Raw genomic sequence first — 13,683 nt, 5'->3', positions numbered from 1 at the left:
AATGCTGTACTATAGTGACACCATCCCTCATCTTAGGTTACCAGTTGTTTCCTAGTTCTTCCCTCAGACTCAATGCACACTTTTAACACAAAATCAAGCCCTAATTTGCCTCCTATAATTTGTGGTGTTGTTGTCAATTTCATGTACTTCAAGAGTGATTCTGTGTTCCTGATCTCCTGCCTCTGCTCCCAAGTACTGGGATTATAGGTATGCACCCGCCATGTCTAGTTTCTGGGATTCAGGGTATTAAGCACAGGACTCCATGCATACTACAGAAGCTAACAACTCAGTTATATTCCCAGTCCCTAAAGATCATTTGGATCTGTCCTCTATGATTACTGTAAGCAAGCTTAAGTTTGGATTCTGTTTACTGAAGATTGCTACAAGGCCTTTTTGACGGTTTTCATCAGCCTAAAGGTCATTGCACTAGGTATTTGTGTCTTGTTTACAATATGCTCAACACTTTGCCAGAGTGTTCAATACATATTACTCATTAGCTAATAGTTATTGAACAGATTAGGGGAGATACGGATCCATTTGGCCCCATCACCGAGCTTTGTTTTCTACTTCACCCAATAAAGTCGAGATACTGCAAATCACTGTTGAGTTGTGACCAAGCAGCCCTATCCAACATAGGTTTTTCTTCCTGGTGGATGTAACAGTTCTCTCCAGTACCAGAGTCTGAGTTGAGTGACTAGAGCACTCTTTTCTAATCCTTTGGCCAGCTTCAGTTTAGGGAATGGGCAAACGGGCTAAGCAGTTGTGCCTACCGTACAGCTGTAGCCTAGGGGTGGAACAGATGGATGGACAGCAGCAATGTGGCCATTACAGTGAGAGGACTGAGGATGAGATCTTTGTTGGATTTGCTTAGGAGTGGAATCAGATCAACCCACTACAGCTAGACTATGGAATACTGACTTTTGGCAGCCTTGTTGGCAGCTCAAAATACCTGAATTGGACCTATCCAGGAACCTCCTTAAACTCTAGTGTCTAACCTCCCAATGTTCCCTCTCACTGAACCTGGCCAAAATCTTGTTGAAAGCTTGAGATAACTGAGCAGTGACAGGTAATAACCACATCTACTGTGTAGTAGAGCACTGTTTTGGGTGAAACTAGGCAGGTCAGGAATGGAGTCAGGAGTATTAATAAATATTGTCTGTAGGGTCTACTACAAGCCTTTTCACTGTGATCTTAAAGGTCCCCAGCCATTTTTGGCCTGTATTTGCTACAGTAAATTTTAGGGTACTCTTTAAAAAAGATTATGTATATGAGTGCTGTGTTTGCGTTTGTGCCTGTATGACAGAAGAGGATATCAGATTCCATTATAGATGATTGCAAGCCATGATGTCGTTGCTGGAACTCAGGACCTCTGGAAGAGCAGCCAGTGCTCTGAACTGCTGAGCCATCTCTCCAGCCCCTTCATCTGCACTTTTTAGTTTGTTTAGGTTTTTGTTTTGTTTTGCAACAGGGTGTCTTAGTTTAAGAGCCATGACTGTCCTGGAACTCAAGCTGTAGAGAGAAGGCTGACCTTGAATTCACAGAGATTCGCCTGCCTCTGCCTCCAAAGTGCTGGGATTAAAGGCACCACCGCCCGGCTTTTATCTGCACTTTTAATTCTGGCAGATCCACCCCACAGCTTTACTAGAGCCAGAGGACAGAAGAGGGTTGAGAACTAAAGACCCTGAACTAAATCGCGGTGAAATGTTGTGCGCCTGGGACTGTGGGGGAAATAAGTTGTTCTGTCCCAACCCTCACGGAAAGACTCCCTTCTAGAACCCCAGTTTTCGAGGCAGGAGCACTGTAATCTCCGGATTTAGCACTGTAATCTCCGGGCTTTACCGGACTGACCACTTCCGGTTCGGGCCAGGCCGCGGAGACAAGTGGGTAACGAGCAGCCCCACCCGTGGGTACTTCCGGCGTCAGTGCCTGACGCGATACTGAAGGACTGGTCGTACGGCCAACGGCGTCGAGACAGCGGTGACGTTTAGCCAATGGAAGCGGGTGGGGCGGGGCGGCCATGATCGTCTCGAGCAGCCGCCCTGACGGGAAGGGCCCGAAAAGAGTCGGCGGCACAAAATGGCGGCGGCGGCGGCCGGGGCTTCGGGGTTGATGGCTCCTGCGTTGGCGGCCTGCTCTTCCGGCTCGGGGGGAGCAGCCCCAGGGTCTCAGGGGGTGCTGATCGGTGATAGGCTATACTCCGGCGTGCTCATCACCTTGGAAAACTGCTTGCTGCCCGACGACAAGCTCCGCTTCACCCCATCCATGTCGAGCGGTCTCGACGTCGATACAGAGACTGGACTCCGCGTAGTGGGCTGCGAGCTCATCCAGGCAGCCGGCATCCTGCTTCGCCTGCCGCAGGTGAGTGCCAGGCCGCGAGCTTTGTAGGTGGCCGTTCGCCGCCCGGCCGAGTAGCGGGCCTTTGTTGTCTGTCGTCTTGGCTCACGTCCCGGAACCAGCCCTTCCTAGACTCTGAGTGAGGTCGGAGCCTGTACCTCTCTGCAGCCTTGAAATAACCTACCTGAGCCCGAGCTTCAAACCTGAGCGCCGATCGGCTTGGAGCAGGCCCCGCGCTCGCCACCCCTCCCCCTCCCCCACCCCACTCGAGCGAAAGGCCCTTTTACCCCCTAGAAAGCCTCGCGAAACACAAATCCTTTGGGGAAATGGAAACTGCCGTGGCTGTTTGTCCTGGGGAAAATCACACAAGACATTTCAGCTGGCACAAGCTTAAATCCTGCGTTCAAACATGATGGAACCTTCTCTGTCTCTAGGTGGCCATGGCTACAGGGCAGGTGTTGTTCCAGCGGTTCTTTTACACTAAGTCCTTCGTGAAACATTCCATGGAGGTAGGCTTCTTTCTGTTTTATCAGAGAAATGAATTAGGAGGAAACCTGGCCGGTTCTGCCCAGTACTTAGTCAACTGAATTCTGTTCTGCAAAGTCTACACAGCTCTTCCCCTAGAGGCCTGTCTCTGTATCTTCTGGTTGTTTCTAATAGTTTTAATGCCTTGGAAGGTTCTCAGGTTGGGGAAAAACACCCATGTCCCAATGTACATTTCAGCATGTGTCCATGGCTTGTGTTCACCTGGCTTCCAAAATAGAAGAGGCTCCAAGACGAATCAGGGATGTCATCAATGTATTCCATCGCCTTCGGCATCTGAGAGAGAAAAAGTGAGTCCTTTCCAGAGCTGTCATAATGTCTGTCATTGTTATACCAACCTGTGGATTTACAGTAGTTTGTTGGCAAGTGTTCCAGATGCTGTCTTGGGACAGTTGGTAGGAGAGTACAATAAGCACGATCGCTAGCCGTCCTATCCCTGCTGGAACAATTCCTATATGATCATATCAGGTCACCATCCTACTGTCCTGTTTGTTCCATGGTTCTGCTGAGAACCTCCCAGCACCAGACCCCTGGGTCTCACACTCAGCACTGTTAGTGACTGAACTGTCCTAGCATTGTAATATGTTGACCAATACTTCTGACCTTTCCTAGCCTGAAACCATTTGTAACAGAAATGTCCCTAGACTGTTTTTTGTTTGTTTGTTTGTTTTGTTTGTTTGTTTTTTATATCTGGTCTTGCTGTGTAGTGGTAACTGGCCTGAAATATAGGTGAAGCTGGTCTTAACCTCTCAGCAATCCCATCTCAATCTTTCTCACATGTGTGAACCACCATGCTCATCTCCAAACACTGCTTTTTAAAACATCCATGGAGAGCTAGGCATGGGGGCACAAGCCTTTAATATCAGCCCTCAGGAGGCAGAGACAGGAGGATCTCTGTGTTTGAAGTCAGCCCGGTCTACAGAGCTAGTTGCAAAATAGCCTGGGCTATACAGGGAAATCCTATCTAGCAAAACAACAAGAAACTAAACAAAAACAACGCACCCTTAGAGCATGCCAGAAGTGGAGATGGAGATGTGAGCTTGTAACCCTAGTGATGTGATGAGAGGCGAAGATAGGAAGGGTCTGGTGTTCAGAGTCATTCAGTCACATAATGAATTTGAACCCAGCTTGGAGCACATACAGCCCCTTAACCTAAAAGAAACAGAACACGCATGCACGCTCGCATGCACGCTCGGACTTGTCACCAAGCCTGACAATCTGTATTTAGTTCTGGGATCAATGTAGTAGAAGGAGAATTGACTGCCACAAGATGTTCTGTGATCTCCACAGGCAGAACCCACATACCAAACAAATGTTATACAATTCTTTAAAGAACAAACACACTGGGTTGATGAAATAGCTTAGTGGGTAAAGGAGCCTGTTGTCACGCCTGAGCACCTGAATGTGATACTGAAGTCCCACATTGTAGAAGTGGAAGATGGCAACTGACTACAGCAGCCCCCCATAGAAAATTTAAAAAGAAAGCATCCATACATACCAACAGAACCAGAAAACGAATATCCCTAATAATAGACCAGTGCCCCTAGGCCTTGTCCCAGACTTTCTGCTCTTTCACAGAAGCCCTTTGGTTTTGTTTTATTCTGAAACAGTCTTGACTATGAAGCCTTCACTGGCTTCGAGCTTTGTGGAGACCAGGCTGATCTCACTCATATGGATGGTCTTCTTTCTGGTCCCAGAATGCTGGGCTTAGGGAAATATACTATCATACCCAGCTTAGTAGAAGCCCTTTAAAACCTGACCAGGTCTTTCTTTCTGTAGTCTATCATCCATATCTGCAGCTTTCTCATTCAAGAGTTCAACTAACTTGAAAATACTAGCGTTTGGGGGCGAGAGGTTTTGGGGAGTACAGGGTGGAATAATTTTTGTATTGAATATGTTTAGACTTCCTTGTCACTATTCCTTTTTTTTTTTTTTAAAGATTTGTTTTATGTATATGATGAGTACACTGTCACTGTCTTAAGACACACCAGAAGAAGGCATCTGCTCCCCTTATAGATGTTTGTGAGCCACCATGTGGTTGCTGGGAATTTGAACTCAGGACCTCTGGGAAAACAGTCAGTGCTCTTAACCTCTGAGCCATCTCTCCAGCCCCTTATCACTACTCCTTAAACAACATTTACAGTGTACCAGGTATTATAAAGTATCCAAGTATGGTATAAACTGTGAAGAGGCTATAGGGGTATTCTACCACATTGTATAAGGAACTCGAACACTCATAGGTATTAGGTGAAAGTTGTCATGGAACCAGCAACAATGTATACTAAGGGATGACTTTATAATATGGAATCTAAAAGATTTTGTTTGATTAATCCTGGTACAGAGCATATGCTTTGTCTTTTCTGCAGGAAACCTGTGCCTCTGGTGCTGGATCAAGAGTATGTTAATCTAAAGAACCAGATTATAAAGGCAGAGAGACGGGTTCTCAAGGAATTGGGCTTTTGTGTCCATGTGAAGCACCCTCACAAGGTGGGTTTGACTTGGCACCTTCAGCCACCCAAGTCACACTTGAACTGACTTCCATGTGTGCAGGTGTGAAGGCCTTGAAGAGTACTGAATGTTTCCCCCTCACTTGGTTTTCTTGTTTATGTCTAGAACTTAAAATTAGTCCTTTATTTATCAACCTTTTATAATTGTTACTTTTAGTAATATAAGAGTGTTTGAAATGGTGTCTTTTAGATTTCAGCTTTCAAAAGCAGTGGTAACATTTGAAGTTTAATTCATTAACATACATTTTTCTTGCCTGGCTTGGAAGTTTTCAGCTACATTTCAAGTAGGAGGCCAGTCTTCCCTATGTGAGACCTTATCTCAAAAATAAACAGGGCTCAGCCTTGGGTGGTAGCATACAACTTTAATCATAGCACTTGGGAGGCTAAGGCAGGTAGATCTTTTGAGTTCAAGGCCAGCTTGGACTACATAGTAAGTTCCAGGGCCAATGAGGCTAGGTAGTGGAAGTTTGTCTCAAAAAAGCAAACAAACGAAAAAACAAGTATAGATAAAAACAGAGCAGTATCCAAGCCTGTCAGTCTGAATTCTGTCTGAAATACATGTAAAGGTATAAGGAAAGAAACAAGCAGTTATACAAAGTTGTTCTCTGACCTCATTTACACTCTAGCATAACAGTAACATCATGTACACACGATAATAATTGAAAAGTACAATTGTTTTTAAGCCTACATTTTTAAAAAGATTATTTATGTGTTTTATGTATGTAAATATTCTTTATGCACACCAACAGAGGGAATCAGATCCATGGTTGTGAGCCTCTGTGGTTGCTGGGAATTAAACTCAGGACTCTGGAAGAGCTGTCACTTGCTCTTAATCACTGAGTCATCTTTAGCTCCACCTACACTTTTTTTTAACAGTAAAATTTTTAAGTGCATGTGTGTGCAAGAACATTTTGGAGTCCAGAGGAAAACTTCCTCCTGAGAAAGGTGTTCTCGTTGGCCTGGACCTCACCAATTAGGTTAGACTGGCTAGCCAGTGAGCCCCTCTGCTTCCCAAGTCCTGGAATTAAAAATGTAAATCACTGGAGGCTAGAGAGATGGCTCTGCGGTAAAGAGGACTGGCTGTTCTTTCAGAGGATTGGGGTTCAATTCTCAGCACCCACATGTCAGCTCAACTGTCTGCAACTCCAGTGCCAGGGAATCTGACACTGGCATATAGGCAAAACACCGGTGCACATAAAATAAGAATAAATATTTTTAAAAAAACAAACAAAACAGTGAGTCACTGCTGGGTGTTGTGACACTCAGCTTTAATCCCAGCACTTGGAAGGGAGAAGCATGTGGATCTTTGAGTTTGAGGCCAGCCTTGTCCACAAAGCAAGTCTAGGACGGCCAGGGCTCTGTTAAATAGTCACACCTTGTTTTGAAAAAAACGAAACAAAAAGTATGGGCTATCACACCCAGCATTTTAATATGGAATCTGGGGATTATGAGGCAAGCACTTTACTAACTGAGCCCATAAGAGCTTAGCCCAATTCTTGACTGTTATTTTAGTAATGGCTTTAATATGTCTGTGGTAGAACAGGAAGAATTCTGAATCTTTTTATTTTAAAATAGTCCAAGCACATGCTGAGTAGAAGTACGTTTATTGTACTATTTCATGGGTGTTTCATCTAGTTTAGCTAAACTCTTTAAAAGTTCAGGCGTAGCTGCGTGAGGTGGTACAGGCCTTTAATCCTAGCACTTTGGAGGCAAAAGGAAAGCAGATCCGAGTTTGATAACCAACCTGGTCTCCATTTTGAACTTTAGGCCTCAACATACCAAACCCAACAATTGTTCATGTTTACTTCTGTAGCCTTGCCATTTTTTCTTGCATATTTGAGTTTCTGGCATTAAATTCTTGTAAATTTTCCGCTAAATATTTTATGTGCTTTTCTTAATTTGTTTAATGTTATTTTCATGTTTTGTACAACTTGACTACTGGGGTACAGGGATGTATAGGGCAGACTAATCTTGATTGTTGGAAAAGGTGTTGTCAACGAGAATGAAAATGAGCCATATGGGAAACGGCTTCTATGCCATGGGGTGTGGCTTGGTTTTCTCTTGGTTGCACTCTGCCCAACTATAAAAGCAGGTAGCAAGCACATCACAAAAGTTGAGCTGTCTGCCGGATGTCACCAGGAACACCCTGAGATAGCTTGAGGTTCTTTTGCTGCATGGACACCAAGATCTGAGTTCCTTGCTCCTGAAGTTTTTGGTAATAACTGCCTGACCCATATCTTCCAGATAATCGTTATGTACCTTCAGGTGTTAGAATGTGAGCGTAATCAACACCTGGTCCAGACTGCATGGTGAGTTGATTTTCCTTGTTTCATGAGACCAGCAAGGGCAATTGAGGAATATATTATTTAAGGCACTTGGGCAGTGGGTTGTCATCCCATGACTTGGTTATGGGCTGGAATTGTCCCAGTGCCTAGTGATCTGCCCTATAATTACTTATCAGCCTCCCCCAAATTGACAGGGACAGGCTTAACGGTAAGGTGGCCTACCCCTGCCCATACATTTCCAACTGTCCCACCCTGAGAGAGTAGTCAGTGGGCTTCCTTCTGGGGTTTGTCAGCTGGGTATATAAATGTTATAGGTGATAGTTCAATCCACAGAATCAGTGGTATTGTTTCTAGGGAATGTGTATCCCTTGAGGGAAGGGAAGATGGGAATTTGCTGCTGTCCTGGGTTGGTTTTAGCAGACTTATGCTAGAATGAAGCCTGAAGTAAAAATTTGGTATTGGGATATATTTTCCCCACAGAGTTAAGTCTATAGGGGTCATATTGCTGACTGAATTGTCTGGTGCTATGACATGCTTTATAGAGAACCTGTTTTGACTTTTCTTTTCTGTACTCTTTCAATCAAAGGGTAGCCTCTGAGGGTAAGTGACTAAGACTTCTCCTCTGCTGTCCAAGCGCTTTGGTGCAGGGACAGCGGCCGTCTTCAGCCAATCCAGTGCAGGCTCTCCACCGAAGGCTGGCTCTAGACTGGTGGTATGCGTACCCAATAGTATAGAAATGGCCGACTGCTGCTTGTGGTTCTCTGACGATTGTGCTTCTTGTTAATCCTGTCATGCTTGGTAATTGTATCAATTAGAATTGATAACTGTCTTGACTTGAATTTTGTTCTTTTAAAACTGCTGTACCTGTGCAATAAAGATGCAATACCTTTCTTTAAAAACAATTGTATAGAAAGCTATAAGACCTGAAGTGACAAAATTGGCATGGTGGAAATTCAGGCTGTTACTGGATCCTATCATCTATTCTCTCAACCTGCTCTTTTCAGCAGCTTAAGTGGGACTCATTACAGTAAAGGTGTGCATCTTTAAGTTAAAATATTGTAATTTATTTCAAATGTAGCATTAAGTTTAAATATACCTTTGAAGGCTTTCACTTGTTTTTAGATCAAAGTTAATGAATTAATATATTTGAATACTAAAATTTCCTTACTAGTAGTAAAATTATTGATGGTTCTATCTGTGAATGTTTAAGCTGTTTAGCTACAGAATGGCTCCTGGGAGATGGGCAGCACCGCTACTGTTCTGGCTTCCCTTCCTGGGCCAGCTGCCTCTTACAGGCATCTGTAGAATGTATTGTTTAAAATGTCAGAGTGGGTTTGAATGTTATCTTCTCTAAGGTTTTAGGGCAGAGATGCTGGGTGGGAGCATTAAATCTCTCTCATATGTGGTACAGCCTGACTGACAGGGTATGCTGTACCATTGGATATGTTGGGCGGTGTATATAACCTCATGATGTGTTTTCTCATGAATTGTTTTTGCATTGTTGATAAAGCTAGTATACCCTTTGGTTTTAGCCTATAAAATTTAAATATATAAAGAAAATATTAAAGATGTAGTCAATTTTAAATGACCTTTAACTTTTCTAAAAATGTGAAGTTTTGTACTTACGTATCATCTAAAGTATTATAGCATTTTTAAGTGTACTTAGTCTGATGGCACTTTTAGTGTTTTGTTGCTGTTGTCTGATTTTAATGAATGTTCATTTTAAGACTCCTTGTTGAAATGGGACAGTTTCCTTCTTTGATAAGCCTGAGAAGAGGATTCCCTTGGGTGTTGACCTCTCAACATGATGTGCCCATGCATCTGAACTGAACCCAAGGGCCTTTCCCTTTTCCAAGTGGACTCCCTCCCTGGAGCTGCGGCTCAGTCATCTGGAGAAGGACCGGGCGACAAATGCTGCCTGAAGAAAAGGAACACAGGAGGACAGCTTGTCCGACAGTTGGGAGGCTTCATGCTCAGCCTTCTCATTTGAGTTTGCATGTTTCTCTGCACTATGGATTCTGAACATTTAGATTTCTTTAATCAACTACATCTTAACTACTAAGTAGCATTTTCTTCCTACGCACTGTGCTTTGCATGATAGCAGGTCATAGAGAAGGAAAAGTAAAGTTAAAGTCGGTTCTCGTTCATAGCAGCGTTGTCTGACATTCAGCCAGCTTTTTCCCCCCAGTGATTTATTTCTTTTGTGTATTCAGACTGTCCCCTGTTACCTATGGGGATTCCCAGAGTACCCAGCACAGTCCTAGTGTAGAACCCTTAGGAATAACAACCTTTGATGACAGGTGGTAGCATAGTTGCCCATGGCATTACAGTCTTCCTGGTTTTGGTTTCAGGAACTACATGAATGACAGCCTTCGCACGGATGTCTTTGTGCGGTTCCAGCCTGAAAGTATTGCCTGTGCCTGTATCTATCTTGCTGCTAGGACACTGGAGGTAAGTATGTGGTTGTCTGGGTTTTAGTTTAGATTCTAGATATTTCTCCAGCCTGTAGGAAATGTTAATATATTTGTCAAACTAGGTTCACTTGCAACGGTTTCTTTGTAACTGGCAGGCCATTTTCAGGTGTTGCCCTAAGAATCTTACTGGCCTTGAAGTGTTTGGTGGTGGTAGTATTATTTTGAGACAAGGTCTCTGTTATGTAGCTCTGAAAGATCAACCTACTTCTGCTTTCTGAGTGCTAAGATTAAAAGGTATGCACCACTATACCTGGCCTTGAAGTTTTTAAGCAAAGTAACACAATATCTTGTGTTCACAGATCCCTTTACCCAATCGTCCACATTGGTTTCTTTTGTTTGGAGCAACTGAAGAAGAAATTCAAGAAATCTGCTTTAAAATCTTGCAGCTTTATACACGGAAAAAGGTTCCTCTGTATGTTTTTGTGTTTTGTTATGTACTTGTATTTGGCCAGAAGCATCTGGTTCTGAATGGATGATTCTGGCTTTTCAGGTTGATTTGACACATCTGGAAAGTGAAGTGGAAAAGAGAAAGCATGCCATCGAAGAAGCAAAGGCTCGAGCAAAGGGTCTGCTCCCAGGGAATGCGCCAGGTCTGGAATGTGCTGCAGGGTTCTCACCTGCTCCCAAGCTGGGTGAGTGTCCAGAGTTTATTTCCCACAAAGGGACAGCAATTTGTGACCTTCTAACTTTGGTTTTGGAGTATGTGCTTCAGCTTTCTTTGAGTTGAGCCTGAAGCTTACCTCAATAGTATGCTGGTACTAGAATCTCTAGCAATCTGTTAGTAATTCTTAAAATAAGTCAAGGAGGCCCTAAAGGTTGTGTTTTTATATTAACATGCACAGCCATTCTAAACTGCTGGTTTGTTTCATTTTTTTAAATCACATTTATCAAGTTGACTTGTCAGCTGATTTAAGGTTTTATACTTAGACTCTATGATTATATTGTTAGAACATGGAATATGATCCTCATTCCCTGGGCTCTGAGGAAAATTGATCTGAACAAAAGACCTGTCTGAGTCTCGTGTGTATTTTCATTCTTGTCCCAGGGTCTTGTCTTATATTGCTAGTGTATTTTGATTGAAGAAGTTTCTGATTATGGTTTTTAATTCCTTACATGATTCAGTAGAATCCCCCAAAGAAGGTAAAGGAAGCAAGTCCTCCCCACTCTCTGTGAAGAATGCCAAACGGAAAGTGGAAGGCCCAAAGAAAGTCAAGGGTGACAGCCCTGTCAATGGGTAAGAGGCTCATTTGTTGCCTGGACAGACATTGAAAGCTGAAGATGCTCTGGTCTATAACTACTCTGCTCCTGTTTGCAGGTTGCTAAAAGGGCAGGAGAGTCGAAGTCAAAGCAGGAGTCGTGAGCAGAGCTACTCAAGGTCCCCGTCACGGTCTGCTTCTCCGAAGAGAAGGTGTGTGCCTGGAGCTTACCCATAAGACCCTAACCAGGTGTTCTCTCAGGGTAATAGCAGGGCATGTAGATGTCTCTTGGGATCGTGGAAACATTGGCTCCTGTTTGATTGATTGATTGATTATTTTGAGAGATGGGCTTTCTCTGTAGCCCTAGCTTTCCTGGAACTCTGTAGACCAGCCTGGCCTTGAATCCTTTATCTCTTTGCTTTAATAATTCATTTTTATTTTATATGTATTGGTGCTTTACCTGTATTATGTACATCTGTGAAGGTGTCAGATTCCCTGGAACAGGAGTTACAAGATAATTTTGAGCTGCCATGTAGGTGCTGGGAATTGAACCTGGGTCCTCTGAAAGAACAGTCAGTCCTCTTAGCCATTGAGCTATCTCTATAGCCCTGGGTTTTTAATTATATGTTTTCTTTCTTTGTTTTTTTGAAACAGGGTTTCTTTTTTTGTATTCTATCCCTGGCTGTCTTGAAACTCATTCTGTAGAGTAGACTGGCCTCGAACTCAGAGATTTACCTCCCTCTGTCTCCCATGTGCGTGGATTAAAGGTGTGCACTACCACACCCAGGGGGAGGCGGCTCTTAATCTGATGTGGTTCTTTATTTGAATTTAAGAGTCTCTTTGCTGTCCAGTGGTGGTGGCACACACATTTAGTCCCAGTACTTAGGAAGCAGAGACAGATCTCTGAGTTTGAGGCCAGCCTGGTCTACAGAATGGATTCCAGGACTACACAGAGAAACCATGTTTCAAAGAATCTAAATGTGTGTGTGTGTGTGTGTGTGTGTGTGTGTGTTGTTATATATTTATTTTAAAAAGGGTGCCCCTTGCTACCTCCTCTGCTTTGTTTGTTAGGGCTTGGCTAGGACAGGTGACGATAGTTTTGTTCACAAGGATGTTTTCCTCTCCACAGGAAAAGTGATAGTGGCTCTACCTCAGGTGGGTCCAAGTCACAGAGTCGTTCTCGGAGCCGCAGTGACTCTCCTCCAAGGCAGGTACACCGTGGTGCTCCCTACAAAGGTTCAGAAGTGCGGGGCTCCCGGAAATCCAAGGACTGCAAGTACCTCACCCAGAAGCCACACAAGTCTCGTAGCCGGAGCTCCTCTCGCTCCCGAAGCCGGTCACGAGAGCGGACAGACAATTCTGGAAAATACAAGAAGAAAAGTCATTACTATAGAGATCAAAGACGAGAGCGCTCAAGGTCATATGAGCGCACAGGCCATCGCTATGAGAGGGACCACCCTGGACACAGCAGGCATCGGAGGTGAGATAGGTTCCCTGGTGGTTGCCCTTGGTCCCTCCCTGTTGGGCACACCTTGGCTTCAGTGGCCTTGTAGCATGATGTTTTTTGAAAATGTTTTTGATTGGACCTTGAGGTGAATTTGATTGATGAGACAGTGGGCAAGGTGCCCTTCAGGCTGGCCTGGGGAGTGCTGCACATCTGTCCCAGTTAATGGTCCACCTCAACTGCAGACCTTCAGGTAGCTGGATGGAACAGCAAAGGCACACGTCTCCGTTGGCGTGGCTTGGTGCTATTGACAAGCTGTCTCTTCACTCCTAAACTGATACTCAATTACGTTAAGCCAAGAAAGATGATTTTTCAAATCTTTGCCTATATTAGGTTGTACTTGTGTACATATTTTACAGTGGTTCACAATGAGAAAATGGCCTTAATAGCCCCCTTGTTCTCTATTCACGTTGTAAATAAACATGTTTAATACAAGTGAAAGCTATATATGAGAACTCGGAATTTTGATTCTGTTAGCTTAACACTTGTATAAAAAATTGAGATTTTTAAAATGTGACGGTATTTAGGTCTGTGTTGAAAGTCATATATTTTTATCTGTGCAATGCTGAGTGCAGGCCACCAGCTCGAGAGAAATTTTATGTGGTTGAATAAACAATTCTCAGGATACTTGTTATGTAAGACTTTGTGGGCTGTCATTCTGCTTGTTTCCTTGTGTGCATGCCTGGGGCTTGGCTGTGGGACTCAGGCCTGGTGGGAGTATTTGTGTGCAACTGTGCACTGCCAGCTTGGCTATTCTAGGGGCTGTGTGAGCTGTGTATTCATTCCCTGGTCCTTGCTCCCTGTTCTGATTAAAGTGTTGGATTTTGTAATGAGCTCTGT

The 13,683-nt window shown here is 43.9% G+C and overlaps 1 protein-coding gene across 3 annotated transcripts; it reads left to right on the top strand.

Moving 5' to 3' along the window:
• Positions 1 to 1,509: 1,509 nt before the first annotated feature.
• Ccnl2 (cyclin L2) lies at positions 1,510 to 13,482 on the top strand. 3 transcript variants are annotated; one of them, XR_004606840.2, is made up of 11 exons: positions 1,510 to 2,358; positions 2,769 to 2,843; positions 3,058 to 3,167; positions 5,244 to 5,364; positions 7,629 to 7,693; positions 8,256 to 10,120; positions 10,443 to 10,547; positions 10,634 to 10,775; positions 11,266 to 11,377; positions 11,459 to 11,551; positions 12,469 to 13,482. XR_004606840.2 is itself a non-coding variant. In XM_034502144.2 (11 exons), the coding sequence occupies exons 1-11, from the start codon at positions 2,077 to 2,079 to the stop codon at positions 12,821 to 12,823; spliced, it is 1,557 nt and encodes a 518-aa protein (XP_034358035.1). In that variant the 5' UTR covers positions 1,517 to 2,076; the 3' UTR covers positions 12,824 to 13,482. The 3 variants fall into 3 exon arrangements, 2 of the variants coding, with proteins under 2 accessions (XP_034358035.1, XP_034358034.1); XM_034502144.2 differs by having other exon boundaries at positions 1,517 to 2,358; positions 10,021 to 10,120; positions 11,269 to 11,377; XM_034502143.2 differs by having other exon boundaries at positions 1,520 to 2,358; positions 10,021 to 10,120.
• Positions 13,483 to 13,683: the final 201 nt, after the last annotated feature.

This window comes from Arvicanthis niloticus, chromosome 5 (assembly GCF_011762505.2).
Source record: "Arvicanthis niloticus isolate mArvNil1 chromosome 5, mArvNil1.pat.X, whole genome shotgun sequence".
Lineage (NCBI taxonomy): Eukaryota > Metazoa > Chordata > Mammalia > Rodentia > Muridae > Arvicanthis > Arvicanthis niloticus.
The sequence above is the reverse complement of the archived record's forward strand: the minus strand, read 5'-3'. Positions and strand labels throughout refer to the sequence as shown.